This window comes from Salvia hispanica, chromosome 6, assembly GCF_023119035.1.
Source record: "Salvia hispanica cultivar TCC Black 2014 chromosome 6, UniMelb_Shisp_WGS_1.0, whole genome shotgun sequence".
Lineage (NCBI taxonomy): Eukaryota > Viridiplantae > Streptophyta > Magnoliopsida > Lamiales > Lamiaceae > Salvia > Salvia hispanica.
In genome coordinates, this window is record NC_062970.1 from 38901018 (window position 1) to 38916291 (window position 15274).

At 37.8% G+C, this 15274-nt stretch overlaps 3 protein-coding genes across 3 annotated transcripts; all 3 read left to right on the top strand.

The window, feature by feature from the left end:
- Nucleotides 1-429: 429 nt before the first annotated feature.
- Nucleotides 430-4728, top strand: LOC125192850 (protoheme IX farnesyltransferase, mitochondrial-like). The gene is made up of 7 exons (XM_048090515.1): nucleotides 430-809; nucleotides 1117-1246; nucleotides 2107-2244; nucleotides 2361-2494; nucleotides 2971-3096; nucleotides 3556-3659; nucleotides 4219-4728. The coding sequence occupies exons 1-7, from the start codon at nucleotides 499-501 to the stop codon at nucleotides 4587-4589; spliced, it is 1314 nt and encodes a 437-aa protein (XP_047946472.1). The 5' UTR covers nucleotides 430-498; the 3' UTR covers nucleotides 4590-4728.
- A 2020-nt stretch (nucleotides 4729-6748) lies between these two features.
- On the top strand, nucleotides 6749-10120 carry LOC125192322 (ribose-phosphate pyrophosphokinase 1-like). Its single transcript, XM_048089864.1, has 9 exons — nucleotides 6749-6952; nucleotides 7046-7240; nucleotides 7412-7660; nucleotides 7953-8096; nucleotides 8264-8431; nucleotides 8632-8701; nucleotides 9140-9221; nucleotides 9559-9718; nucleotides 9816-10120. Exons 1-9 carry the CDS (start codon nucleotides 6878-6880, stop codon nucleotides 9852-9854), a joined length of 1182 nt encoding a protein of 393 aa, XP_047945821.1. The 5' UTR covers nucleotides 6749-6877; the 3' UTR covers nucleotides 9855-10120.
- A 906-nt stretch (nucleotides 10121-11026) lies between these two features.
- LOC125196626 (eukaryotic translation initiation factor 3 subunit B-like) lies at nucleotides 11027-15234 on the top strand. Its single transcript, XM_048095218.1, has 11 exons — nucleotides 11027-11234; nucleotides 11518-11755; nucleotides 12331-12477; nucleotides 12589-12717; nucleotides 12854-12982; nucleotides 13056-13139; nucleotides 13237-13361; nucleotides 13483-13681; nucleotides 13762-14294; nucleotides 14456-14564; nucleotides 14741-15234. The coding sequence occupies exons 1-11, from the start codon at nucleotides 11113-11115 to the stop codon at nucleotides 15071-15073; spliced, it is 2148 nt and encodes a 715-aa protein (XP_047951175.1). The 5' UTR covers nucleotides 11027-11112; the 3' UTR covers nucleotides 15074-15234.
- Nucleotides 15235-15274: the final 40 nt, after the last annotated feature.

The following is a 15274-nucleotide window of genomic DNA, read 5'->3' on the forward strand; positions in this document are numbered from 1 at the left end:
AGTTAACCTCCCCATCACCTCCTCAAAAGTCTCATCGAGAAACAATGTAATATATACATGAAAATTTACTATAATCCACAATATTTATCAAAATATACTAGTTATAAGTGGTTCCGTCAATCTTAATCAAAAAGAGACGGGGAGCTATGTAGGGATGAATCAACAATATCTTAGAAGTAGTGCAGTTGATGTCTTACCTTCTCCTAAGTCCTAAGTCACACACTCTGTCTAGCCTACACTGTCCAAATTTGATTTAACAGCAAGTTCAAGATTTGGCAATAAAAGTGATGCAAGATTATTTTCACCTAATGTTGAAAATGTTTTTTTAATACTTAGTCTAAGCAGTTGAACAGGTAAAGTCACAAAATCATGGGCCTTTGACCAGTAAAAAGGGCCCAACCCGATTTTATAAACCGGGTTGAGATTTGGGCCCGTTATCTGTCTTCTCCGCTGTGACCAAATCATTTTCCGATTGCGTTGGATCAAACTCGCGGTCCAATGTGGAGAAGAAACTCACTGAGTCTCTCATCCAACCTCGCTCGCCTAAACTCCAACCCTTCTCCGTTTCTCTTCCTCCGCACATCTCACAGCCATGGGGCCCTCGCTCGATCCAATTCCGCCGCCCCTGAGTCCACGTCAGCCGCGGATCCTGTGACTTGGTCTCAATCCGGGCCCGATGTTCGGTGCATCGCCACGCCTCCAGCCGTTGGTTTGGTGGCATCCGCGTCGGCGGGCAAGGCTAAGGAATTGGCTGACTTGGTTAGGCACTACAGCAGATGCTATTGGGAGCTCTCCAAAGCTCGATTAAGGTGATCAATTTTGTTTTATTTTCGTCGCGTATGTCTTTTCATCCGCCTGTTTGTTTGTGTGGTTTATTTGTTCATATGGAATTGTACAGCATTGGGTTTGGATAGGGGCAGTAACAATATGTTTGCTGGATGATTTTGGAAAGCTGATTTTGAGTACCTAATTCTTCTATGTTGTGAAACTTCCGGTAGTTTTTTATGATATAAGAGCAATGGCTTCTCTAGTGTACAGAAGAGGAAGAGAATGAATTCATAGCTACTATTTTCGGATTGAATTGTATAAATCTCATTCTTCTACGATTATACTCAGCATGCTTGTCGTGGCCACCTCTGGTACTGGATATATCCTTGGAAGCGGTAGTTCGATTGACTACATCGGCCTTTGCTGCACATGTGCAGGCACCATGATGGTTGCAGCTGCGGCTAACTCCTTAAACCAGGTGTGGTCTCATTTTCGTTTAACTATAAGCTTGCTTTAATAGATATAGAATGGAGATGCATTACACACTAATTATCTTTTAAACACATTTCATTCCCCAAGTTTTATGCTTTGAGGTATTGTTATTGGGATGCTTTTCCATATATGCTCCATGTGGACTGTGGAGGTTCAATCTTGATAGCTATGAATAGACCTTCAAATTAGGAAATGGACATTGGATAGTGACTTAATGCGAGCCTGAATCTATTGTGAAATATCTATATTTGTCGATATGCAATCCGTCTTTAGTCTCTAAAATGCATCCCTCAACCATCAAGTTTATATGACAGTTCTGATCTCACTCGAAGTGCTTCATGCCATGGCATTGCTTAACCACAACCTAGGGGCAGGGTGAATCACACGATAGATGTGTGAGAGCAATTCAATCTTTTTGTATGTCTCTAACTAATATAACGTGTAAATATGGATTTAGTCTTTGTCTTGGCATCGTAGCTCGCTACTGATAGTGAAAGAAACGGTAGATACAAGTATTTAAGGTACTATTGAATTTGGTAGCAATTGTGTTTACTGTATGAACATAATATCTAATACGGATAAGAGTATGAAATGTTACTATAACAAGTAGAAGAGCAATGTTCATAAAATTGTACGACTATTTTCATTAGTATTAGATCTAATGCCTGCATAAATTAGGTCATAGATAACACGGAATGCTCGATTTTCTCTTAGACTCATCCCAAGTAAATTTATAGTAATCATTATAATGAAACATATTACCAAAAGATGTGTGGCCTTTTTCTCACTGGCATTCACTTCATCTTTGCAATAAACTTATTTTATTGCTCTATTTTGGCCCCCCAGGTGTTTGAGGTTAAAAATGATGCAAGGATGAATAGAACCAGATTAAGACCACTACCATCCGGGCGTATTACCAGACCTCATGCGGTTATGTGGGCATCTTCTATGGGTATAGCAGGCACTGCTCTGCTTGCTTGCGAGGTGATCATGGTCTCCTAACTTGTTTAATAAGTGTATTAAAATGCTTTCTGGTTCATTGTTCTCATGCAAGTATAAGTGGTGTGGAAGACTGATGATGTGAAACAAGGTTTTTGCAGGCTAATATGCTGGCAGCAGGCCTTGCAGCTTCCAATCTTATCCTCTATGCATTTGTATATACTCCGCTAAAACAAATTCATCCAGTAAACACCTGGGTTGGAGCTATAGTTGGTGCAATCCCACCTCTCCTTGGGTAAGATTCCACTTTCATAGGGCACCTAGGTGCACTTCAGATTAATGGCATGACAGATTTTATTGCGTGGCGATTATATTTTTCAAAACAATCTGTGCCTTACCTTTTTATATTTTTTATTGCAATGATTTTGTTTCCTGCTATCTACAAACAATCCTTGTCTTTTTTCCCATGAACTATGAATCAGCTTGGTTTGTACTACAGAATTAATACTTTTATATCAGTAAAATAATAAAACCGATAGCTACTAGTAGTAAATTTTGTACACCGCTGGCACTAAGATAAATGACATCTGTAGTCAGTAAAGATTAGTTTTTCAGACATTAGTCACCATAAACAAAAGTTCGTTAAACAATGTTCCTTCAATAATGATTTTTATAACTCTTGAAACCACATTTTATCTCGTTGACGAAACTTTCTATGGAAATTATTAGATAGTATAGTAGATTGGCTGATACTTATTTTTTCTGTCTCAGATGGGCTGCAGCTTCTGGCCAGATCTCACTGAATTCAATGATGCTTCCTGCTGCTCTATATTTTTGGCAACTACCTCATTTCATGGCCCTTGCATACTTATGTCGCAAGGATTATGCCGATGGAGGGTATGTGGTCCTGAGTGTCACTGGCTTTATACAATGAACAAGTTATCGATGATGTTTGATGTAACAGTAACAACAGAGCCTAAGTATAAACTTTCACTAATTCATTATTATATTACTCCCTCCGTCCCAACTAAGTTGAGTATTCCTTTTTGGATGTCCCAACTAAGTTGAGTCATTTCCTTTTTTGACAAAAAACAAAACTTCTAATCACTTATTTTATTCCATCACCTACTTTACACTCTCTTATCTTTCCTACTTTATTCCTCTCTCCTACTTTTCAACACAATTTCTTAATCTCCGTGCCCAAAAGTTTTGACTCAACTTAGTTGAGAACTTGAGATGGAGGAAGTACTTATTATGTATCCGGGGTTTTTCTTTCATGATAAACTGAATCTCTGCTTATGGGCATTTCTATCTAATGATTGTTCCTTCTAAGTCCGTCCTTGTTTTCCATGTTAGGTTCAAGATGTTCTCACTTGCTGATCCTTCTGGCTACAGAACAGCCTGGGTTGCACTGAGGAACTGTCTTTATATGCTTCCGCTGGGTTACCTGGCTTATGACTGTAAGTTGTTATTGACTGACTTGGTTATAGTCTGATGTGATACTTTGTGTTTGTAGCCCACATCCACCTGCTTGTACAGGGTTCCTCTTCAACCCAACATCACTATCAAACTCTATTTGAAAAAGAAAAACATGAAAAGTGGAGTGGAGGGGAGGGGAGAGCTTTGAGTGTTGGACCCTAACTAAGCCTCACTCACCCTCTATCCACTGCATAGTTTTATTATCAGCTTAGTTGATCAGGATTATTTCCTCTGTAAACCAGTGGCTATACTTAATTTCTTTGAAATTGGAAATATTTGGTCTCCAACCCATCAGACCCAGCCTCAATAACCTGTCAATACATCTGTTTTCGTTGCATATGTGCAAAAATTGCAAATACATGATCCTAGATATTACACACTTCCATATTTTGATTTACCTAAATTTATTACATCTTTGTCCATTTCCTTGTCCCAACCTTTCCTGAGTTTGTCATGATCGACTTTATTATGTTCCATCTTCTCTATACTTACCCACCTAAAATCTAAATTAATGTAAATCTGGATGATGGCTGACTGCAGGGGGTATCGCATCAGGGTGGTTCTGTGTGGAGTCGACACTACTCGCTCTTGCAATCAGTTCCACTGCAGGATTATTTTTGTTCAACCGTACAACAAAAAATGCAAGAAGGATGTTCCATGCCAGCCTCCTTTATCTTCCTGTGTTCATGGGTGGGCTCCTAGTACACCGGTGTTATGATAACGAGCTGTCTGCTACCGTGAAGAATTCAAATCAATTAGCTGAGCTGCCATCATCGTCCTCCTTAGAAGGAGACTGGACCAGATCTTCCACCCCTCGGATAAACAGAAGACCTGCACCATCACGACCTCCGGTAGCATATGCCTCTGTCGCTCCTTTTCCATTCTTACCAGCGCCATACGTCAGCAACTAAGGTGTTATATCTGTATAGTGAATTAATTGTGAAGAAGTTGATTGTGGAATTTTACACATGTACGACGTATTGCAAAATTTGCGGAACTTTTTTCATTTGATGGTGACGATAAATACTAAAGTTCATTTTTGGTCCTAAACATGTGCTTGTTTTTATGATTTTGGTCTAGACCACTAAGGCCATCTCCAACCATTTACACCAAACTCAAATCCATTTTTGAGTATGGGTCACACCAAAAAGTACTTTTACTCCAATCATTTACTCCAAACTCAAACCCAAAAGAATATTCCATATTTATATACTTTTTACATCTTTTCAATTATACCTACATATTTATTTTAAATTACATATTAGTCCCACAATATTTTTAATTATGTAAATTAAATAAGTATACAAAATTTTCTTATTAATATATTTATATATTAAATGTACTTTATATATTCAAGATGAACCAAATGACTATGCAACTAGAGCATATTCTTCGTACTTCGACAATATTGGAGGATCCGGTTCTGATTTACCAAATTATTAGATTACGTTTTTCATTTTATTATAATAATTTGTTGTTCGTGTTTTATTTTATTTTAATGCATTGTGTTTAACTTGCTTTCTTAATAAAGACTTGCTCTATAGTTGTGCGACATCCATCCATAGCTCTTTAGTAAAAATGAATCTCAGCTAAACAACTTCTAAACTATTGACACATAATTGAAACTTTTAATCTATTAATACGGTAAGCAATAATAACAAGATTTTTTTAGCAATATTCATTCATATATTTGTAAATTTATTAGTTATTATTGCTAAAAAAAACATAATTTATTATAATATGGTCAGCTTGCTGATTCTTTTTAAATTTTCTTATAGAAAAATATTTGCAAAATCAAATAGAGAGTGCGTGTGTGATCAGATTTTCTAGACACTAGTACGACACACGCCAACATATCTCTACTCAAAATCCATAGCTCTACTCAATATTTGCAAGGAGTGTCGGCTGATTCAAACTATCAAGAACTACAATACACAAATTATGGCCGGCTGATTCATGAACCTCCAAATAATATAAAGGACTATTATGCAATATTTAAAACTTTTTTGCAGTAGATACTCAATTTTGGTGTTCACTTCAAATTTGGTGTTGTTTGATTAAAAAACCCAAAAATGGGTATGAGTATGTAGTATGGTTGGAGCACATTTTTACACCAAAAATTGGATTTGGTGTATGATTGGAGGTGGTCTAAGCTTAGACATTCGTGTCCTTGATTGTTTGATTTGTTCCGTTTTTTGCCCGATTTTGATGGTGACGAATTTTTTTTATAGTCAACTCATTTTTGGCCCGATTAGTTTACTAATCCCGCCCTAATAAAAAAAAATGTAAAACACCAAAAGTTAGTTTTGAATTGAAGATATGTAAATCGAGTCCTAATTGTCAAATACTCAAATCCCTGCACTCCATTTTCTCATTTCCCTCAAATTATTACTGCAACCCTTATTCTACCTAGAGTTGTTTGGAATCTTCATCTAAACCTTAATCAAACGTGACTTCCGTCGCTCATGAGAGGAGAAAACACTTGTAGAACTCTATGTCGTCCAATATTTGGATTAGTGTGAACTACACTAATTAGGATCACCTGTGCCATTTCACCCTCCCATCTATGAAATATTATAATTTGCTATTTTGGTCTGTTTATAAAATAATTTCAATATTTATTTTTTTATTTTTGGTAAATGAAATCTCATTTTACACCAACTCGTTACACTCACATTTTATTATAAAACCAATATACATAAATTAAGACCACATTCCACTATCCTTTTCAACCTATTTTTCTTTATATTTCTTAAAATTCGCATCGAGTTAAAGTGAGACTTTAAATCATGAACGAAGAGAGTATTGTTTTTTATATTGGTTGACTATGGTCCTAATTTCAAAACATTGTGTTCTTAAAAAACGGGTTAGCAATCAATTTTTTATGTCATCGTCAAAATCGAGCAAAACACGTACCAAATAAACAAGTTAAAGCAAAACACACAAATATAGTACTAGTATCAAATTTAATTTTCTGGATCAAAATTTTAAAAGCAATTCAAGATTGATGGACTGAATAAATTTTATTCCCCACAACACAAAATATGACCTTTATAATAGTGGGAAATGAGTAATTTGATTCTTAACGGAAACGGACAGGGCGGTTCACGGTTGTCAAAGAGAGCATTAAACTTCAAACCCTAGCTCCGGTGGCCAACAAACCGGAACAGGTACTCCGGCCAGATTTTCATCGGAGAAAATGGCTTCCATGGCCTTTCCCGGGAGCAACCTCTTCACATCGCCTCAGCTCACTTCTAAAACCTCATTCCTCATCGTCAGTCCCTCTCTCTGCAAAATCATGCTTGTTTTTCAATAAATGTGCTCGATTGTTTTGTTTTGAGCTAAAACGGTCGCCTTGTCTTTGCAGCGCTGTAACAACTTGTCAGAGTCACTCAAGTGCAAGGGAAATGAGGCTGTTGGCGGGGATTCTAACGGCCGGGCGGCGGTGGCGCTTCCCAGCTTTTTTACCGCCCCCAATCGGCTTCTCGACAAAATCGCGGTTCCGAAAAGCGACACGCGTCTACGCATTTTCTCTGGCACCGCTAATCCTTCTCTGTCTCAGGTGTCTGCTTGGTTACCCTTTTTCCTTGAGTTGTGCTATCTTTTTTTTTATATTGCATTTGGTATACCTTCATAGTAGCAGTAATATTTTCTGGAGAAGTTTTGATTTCATGATTTCCTTTGTAATTCATTGTGATGATACGTTTAATGTTTACTAAAATTGTTGATACAGGAAATTGCTTGTTACATGGGTCTGGAGCTTGGTAAGATCAAGATCAAGCGGTTTGCTGATGGGGAAATTTATGTTCAGTTACAAGAGAGTGTCCGGGGCTGTGATGTTTATCTCGTGCAACCTACATGCCCTCCAGCAAATGAAAATCTCATGGAGCTCTTGATAATGATTGATGCTTGCCGTCGAGCATCAGCCAAAAATATTACTGCGGTTATCCCTTATTTTGGATATGCACGAGCTGATCGAAAGGCAAGGTTCTCATGTACTTCTCATTTTTGTGCTTTTCACTTCAGAGATTGTACATTGTTGGCGGTTGGTCACCTTTGTTAGATGCAATATTCTTGGCCTTAATCATCTGTTATATAATATTACTCATGAAAATGAATGCCTTAAATTAGAAGACTTAACTCCAATTTTCATGGTATTGATACAGTTCTGTGTTTCACAAAGCTATACTATTAGTTAGTATGTTGTATGTTACTGAAATAGTTGTACTTTTTAGTTCAAATCGTTAAGGTCATGAAGTGCATTTCCTTTTCAGACTCAAGGACGGGAATCGATTGCAGCCAAACTTGTCGCAAATCTGATCACTGAAGCAGGCGCTGATCGGGTTTTAGCATGTGACCTCCATTCTGGACAGTCAATGGGATATTTTGACATTCCAGTAGATCATGTGCATGGCCAGGTAAAGAAACTGCATACATTTGCTACATTATGAAAGAAAATTGTGAAAGACTACTCAGATTTGATCATAGCATAGCTTGAGAGTTTATCTCCGAGTTCTTCTTGGTACTAGTTGCATCTTTGGGTTAATCATTCCAGTGTAATATAATTTAGTCCTGTTATTTGCAGCCAGTCATACTTGATTATCTTGCCAGTAAGACAATATCTTCTGATGATTTGGTTGTGGTCTCACCGGATGTTGGTGGGGTTGCAAGAGCTCGAGCCTTTGCCAAAAAGTTATCTGATGCTCCTTTGGCCATTGTGGATAAAAGGCGTCATGGCCATAATGTCTCTGAGGTGAACTTCTTGAACACTGTATACTCGTTAATGCATCTTATATAATTAAGTAATGCCCCTTCAGTACATTACTATTTCGTATTTGTTTGGGAAGGTTGGAAAGAATAGATGTCTATGGTTGCCGCGATCTATCAGATTGCTCATTTCCTTTCAAAGAAGCTTATAGATAAACCATAACATTGACTTGTTCAAATATTCAGGTGATGAATTTGATTGGTGATGTTCGAGGAAAAGTTGCAGTCATGGTGGATGACATGATTGATACTGCTGGTTAGTATATATTTCAATTACATTCCCTCATTCCCTTTTGATTATAAGCAACTGACAAAGCACATTGAGATAGTTTGCTTAGTCTATGAAGCTCTTAAACCTGTAGAAGTTTATTCAAAGGAATATTTACTGAATATGAACAGCCCTTATGGAAAGATAGATGAAGTTACTAAAAACTTGGTAGGTGAATAACTGTTGACTAGGCAAAATTATTTCTTCTTGGTTAATTGAAATAAGCATTTTTTTTTCATGGCAGATTTTTTGGATAACCTCTACTTTCAGATAGTAATCTGTAGCTGGAATCTTATCCCATTGCACTTTTTGAGCTGTCTTTTATTGCATGGATAGTTGGCGTCTATATCTTGCATTCCATTGGAACAATGCAATCCTCTTTATTTATGATATGTTGAAAATTTTCTCATGCAAAATGCCATGCAGGAACTATTGCAAACGGTGCTGCTCTATTACATCAAGAAGGAGCTAGGGAGGTTTATGCTTGCACCACTCATGCGGTTTTCAGGTACCAGGTCCATATTTTAGACAGTTTGTCATTGTTGGTTTTTCTCGTAGCTAAAAACACTGCAGGAGTAGTATTTTAACTTTGAATAGGATCTTCGTTTCTAATGTTTGGAGCTGTAGCTTATTCAATAGCATAAACTACTCCATCTAAATTCTAGCTTTGGTTTTGTGAAGTTACTTCGTTTAACTTGATAACCATGAGGCTGCCTAACCAATTTTGGCCGTGAGCTAGCCTTCACTTTTGCACATTTACCCAAATGATGTTCTATTCTGTTCGGAATCAAAGATCTTTGAAAAGCCATGCGGCCATTTAATAAAGTTTTGGCATACTTGTGCAGTCCTCCTGCCATAGAAAGACTGTCAAGTGGTCTCTTTCAAGAGGTTATCATTACAAACACCATTCCAGTTGCAGAGCAAAACTATTTCCCCCAGCTTACAGTCTTATCGGTGGCAAACCTTTTGGGCGAGACAATATGGCGTGTGCATGATGATTGTGCTGTAAGTAGTCTTCTCTGTTAAGTATTGTCTCATCTGCAGCATTTTGAAAATGGGACTGTGTAAGTATATAAACTCTGACTCGCTCTTATGATTTCAGGGAGGTTTTGAACCTTATTCGAGCTTGGGGATCGACTGATATCCCTACTGCTTGTGAGAAACTCAACTTGCCATTGCAGTTTTCCGACGCTTGAAAAGGAGACCCATTTGCTGAAATTCCCAAGATGGTTGTGTTACAACAAGTGTAGTACTACCATTGTACAATGTTAAATGTGTTTGTATATGTCAGTTGAGTTTTGGTCTATTTCTATATCAATGAATTTTGCTCTCATATGATTTTTATATAACAAGCCCTTTTGTCCATGTTCGGGCCTTCCCAGATTATGGTATGAAATGGTTAGTCAATTTTGCTGTGTCTTAGGACTGATTGTTTCAGTTTGTTTATTACTACTACTTCCTTTGTCCATGAAATATTGTCCAAGTTTGAATCGGTGCAGGTTTTAAGAAATGTGAAGAAAAGAAAGTTGAAAAAGTTAGTGGAACGAGGGTCCATTATTTATATATTAGTTTTATAAGTGGACAACTTTTCATGAACGTACCAAAATGGCAAAATTAGACAACATTTCACGTACAAATAGAGTATGATATAGAAAGTCACTTGAATCTAATTTCATAAAACCCTTTGTAGCTGAATAATGTTTCTATATATAACTACTTTTAATATACTCGATGATCTTAATTATGTTGTTTATTGGGTTCATGATGTTTACCTAATGTCTTTGAGGTGCCGAGGCTATAATGCAAAATTATCACTCCCTCCATCATTACCCGTCACTAGGCTTTTTTTTCCATCCACTAGTAATTGTCACACTTACTTTTAACTACTTTTAGGAATGGATTCCAAATTTCACTTACTCATTAGTCATTGCCACTAACATTTTATTATAAAACTAAAATAACCTTAATTTTATAAAAGTGGAGAAATCGATAGATTACAATTATTTACTACATCCATCCAAAGCTATTTGCACAATCTCTTTTGGGCACAGTATTATGGAATTGATGTTTAAAGGTTAAGTGAGAAAAAGAATAAAGCAGTAAAATGAGAAATGATAATGTTTTTGACAAAAAAAAAAAAAGAAATGGTGAAACGTGAGTAAAATTATACTACTAATTATGTATACTGAAGCCCATTCTAAAAATAGGGTGACGAAGTTGTTCTAAGAACAGGCCGGCCCATTCATTGAGAGTGAAAAAAAGCCCAAAATATAAAACAATGCAAAACCCTAAGCGCTCTTTCATCTTCGTGTCTGCATCTCTACATTATCTGCGTATCTTCTTCCTCGCTGGCTAATCTACGCGTCTATACAGATATCTGGTAGCTCTCAGCCACGAGCATGGCGGACGTGATGTCGATGGAAGATATACAGGCCACAGCCGCCCGCCTCAACGTCGACCTCGACTCTCTCGATCTCGATTCCATCCGCCTCCCCGCCGGAGAAACCTTCGGCATCATCAGGTATGAATTCAGAGAATATAGGATAAGTCTCTGTTGAAAAGGAGACCCATTTTCTGAGATTTCCAACATTCTATCATGTGACATATTTTCCAAAGTCGATTCTGCCCAAAATTGCGGTTTGATATGTTTATTCAGTTTTTCCATTATAGCATTATTATTATCCTATAAAACAAAAGTGACTCATGTCTCGTGTCTCGAATGTTGAGTAGATTTGAGTTGTGTTAGGATTAGGAAATGGTCTCGATCAGATATACATATTGTTGATTGATTTTCTTTGTTGAAGTGATGATGATGATTTGAAGAAGGAGGAAGATTTTGAATTTGAAGAGGGTTTCGGTAACATAATAGTGGTGGACAATTTGCCGGTGGTGCCCAAAGAGAAGTTTGAGAAGCTAGAAGGAGTTGTGCGGAAGATATACAGTCAGATTGGTGTTATCAAAGAGGATGGTCTCTGGATGCCAACTGATCCCGACACTGGTAAAACCCAGGGATACTGCTTCATTGAGTATAACACTCCTCAGGTGGTGCATTGCTTCTTTTTTTTACTGTAATTTTGTTGGTACTTTTATATTAGTGGATAACTTCCATTCGTAGCAGCTCCGAGAGAGGCAGAAAGAAAAAGGGCTTGTATTCATCAATTATGCACTCTGAGGTCTGAGCAAATGTCTTGTTGGCGATGAGCCGATGACAATGTAGAAAAGAGCCTATTAACATTTATATGATATGGTGCTATAATTGCTATTTTATCCTTTTTTGGATGATGCCAAGGAGTTGATTTTTATTATAAACTATAAAGTTTTCTGGGATTCATTAAATTTTTCTTTGCAATCTACCTAGTCACATCACTTGATCCAGCTTGTGTTGAAATTTGTTCTCCTTTTCCCTTCTCCATAATGTGCTCTAAGAGCTATATTTCCCTGCTCATTATGTTAATGAAATAGTTACGTAGTTTTATAGTTATAAACTTCTATGAATTGCAGAAGATATATAACTGGTGTAGGAATTAGGAGCAAAGTAGCTGTATTTGAGGTGCTAATGTATACTTATATCAAGTCATCACTTTCAGTCATGGAACTGATTTGCATATGGTTTGTAGGAAGCGGAACTTGCAAAGGAAAAGACCCATGGGTACAAGCTGGATCGATCTCACATATTTTCTGTTAATATGTTTGATGAAATTGAGAAGTTTTTAAAGGTCCCAGAGGAGTGGGCTCCTCCAGAAAGCAAGCCATATACTCCAGGGGTTAGTCTCTTGCACTCAAACTCACTCTCTGGGGAATGAAGTAGTTGAACTCATGGTTCCCAGAGCAAGAGAATCTTGTCCTTTTTTATGATGTCTTATCAATTCTTGCAGGAGAATCTTCAAAAATGGCTTATGGATGAAAAAGCCCGTGATCAGTTTGTGATCCGTGCTGGCTCTGATACCGAGGTTTTATGGAATGATGCAAGGCAATCTAAACCTGAACTTGTTTACAAAAGATCTGTAAGTGAACTTCAGTGTATTAATCTGCCTGCTCTTGCACCTAGCATGAGCATTCTTGTACTCTACACTGTTTATTGTTTACAAAAGATCTGTAAGTTAACTTCAGTGTATTAATTGAAATGCTTGCTTACTGCAGTACTGGACAGAAAGTTTTGTTCAGTGGTCGCCACTTGGTACTTACTTAGCCACAGTACACAGGCAGGGCGCCGCAGTTTGGGGTGGTGCTACTACTTTCAACCGGTTGATGCGTTATCAACATTCCCAGGTAGTTTTGGCATCTGACATGTATGAGCACATTGTTTCTATCATAGGTTCTAGCTTTGATGGTGTGAATACAGGTAAAACTGATCGACTTTTCCCCTGGTGAGAGATTTTTGGTGACTTACAGCAGCCAGGAGCCTAGCAATCCCCGTGACACACATGTAATGTATTGTTATGAATTATTTCATGAATTACCACTTTGATGGTCCAATATTAGTTAGCTGAGATTGTGAATGAATTTTACTTATATTTTGACAGAGGGTTGTGATTAACATTTTTGATGTGAGAAGTGGAAAAGTGATGAGAGATTTCAAAGGTAGCGCAGATGAATTTGCTATTGGTGGAACTGGAGGTGTCAGTGGTGTGTCTTGGCCTGTTTTCAGGTGATTTATTATACACATATTTCTTCCCATAACTTCCCTGTTTTCACAAATACAAAGAGCTAATGGTTTCTCTGTCTTGTTTCGGCGCTGTCTGATATGCTGTTTCTTACCATACCACCAGGTGGGGTGGCGGACGAGAAGACAAGTACTTTGCCAGAATAGGAAAGAATGCTGTGTCTGTGTATGAAACTGAAACCTTTGGTCTAATTGACAAGAAGTCTATAAAGGTAGAAAATGTTATTGACTTCAGCTGGTCACCTACGGATCCCATTCTTGCCCTTTTTGTGCCAGAGCTGGGCGGAGGAAATCAACCTGCAAGGGTGAGCTGAGAACCACTATCTGAAATTGTTGACTCATATCCTGTGATTTCAGTTTGCTTGACTTATATCTCTGATTTCAGGTGAGTCTTGTGCAAATCCCAAGCAAACAAGAGTTGAGGCAAAAGAATCTCTTCAGTGTCAGTGATTGCAAATTATACTGGCAAAGTAATGGGGAATATCTTGCTGTCAAAGTTGATAGGTACACAAAAACAAAGAAAAGCACATATACTGGCTTTGAGCTTTTCAGGATCAAGGAAAGGGACATACCTATTGAGGTTCTAGAGCTTGAGAATAAGAATGATAAGATTATTGCCTTTGCATGGGAGCCAAAAGGCCACAGGTTTGCAGTCATTCATGGTGATAATCCAAGGCCTGATGTGAGTTTTTACTCAATGCGTAGTGGGACTAACACTGGCCGGGTTTCGAAGCTCACAACCCTCAAGGGCAAGCAGGCCAATGCCCTTTTCTGGTCTCCAGGTGGCCGTTTTATTATTCTTGCTGGGTTGAAAGGTTTTAATGGACAGTTGGAGTTTTATAATGTCGATGAGCTTGAGACCATGGCTCAAGCTGAGCATTTTATGGCAACAGATGTTGAGTGGGATCCCACTGGAAGGTAAATAGTTTGTATATGGTACTATATATCTTTTGCATGATGGTAGTTAGATTTCATTTGCCATTTTCTTCTAGTTATGATTCTATTATGAGGTAATTGAGTTGGTGTTTCCTCATCAACTTGCCGCATCATTTGTATTAAGGTTTGTCTGGTTTTTATAGGTATTGTGTGACTGCAGTCACATCCGTCCATGAGATGGAAAATGGGTTTAATGTGTGGTCCTTCAATGGAAAACTGCTATACCGAATCCTAAAGGATCATTTCTTTCAAGTAAGTTCTCCTTTCATCTAAATTAATCACTTCTGGGTATGACTAGCTTTATTGAAAATAATTAAACAGATGAGGACGAGAAAGTTAGAGCTAATGAGTGAATGAGATAGTAGTAAACGTTTGTGCCACCTAGTTGGATTTTTCTCACTCACTGTGCCGAATGGTTTAAACTGCAGTTTCTGTGGCGCCCAAGGCCTCCATCTTTCTTGACAGCTGAAAAGGAAGAAGAGATTGCCAAGAATTTGAAGAAATACAGCAAGAAATACGAGGCTGAGGATCAAGATGTATCTCTGTTGCTGAGTGAGCAGGACCGTGAGAAGAGAAAGGCGCTGAAGGAAGAGTGGGCTAGATGGATTAGTGAATGGAAGCGATTGCATGAGGAAGAAAAATTGGAGAGACAGAAGCTGCGTGATGGAGAAGCGAGTGATGAGGAAGAAGAGTACGAAGCGAAAGAGGTGGAAGTAGAGGAATTATTGGATGTCTCTGAAGAAGTTATCTCTTTTGACTGAATGATGAAGTGATTTTGCGTCATCTCTTGAGATGGTGAAAGAGAATCATAGATTTTGTACGGCCTGTTTAACTGATAAATTTATTTTTTTTGTACCAATTCGACATAGAGAGTTTGCTTTGAGCAAGGTATTTTAATCTGGATTTAAAAACATTTTTTTAATTTCGTGCATGCCTCTAGAAACATGGGTAAATCTACAGTT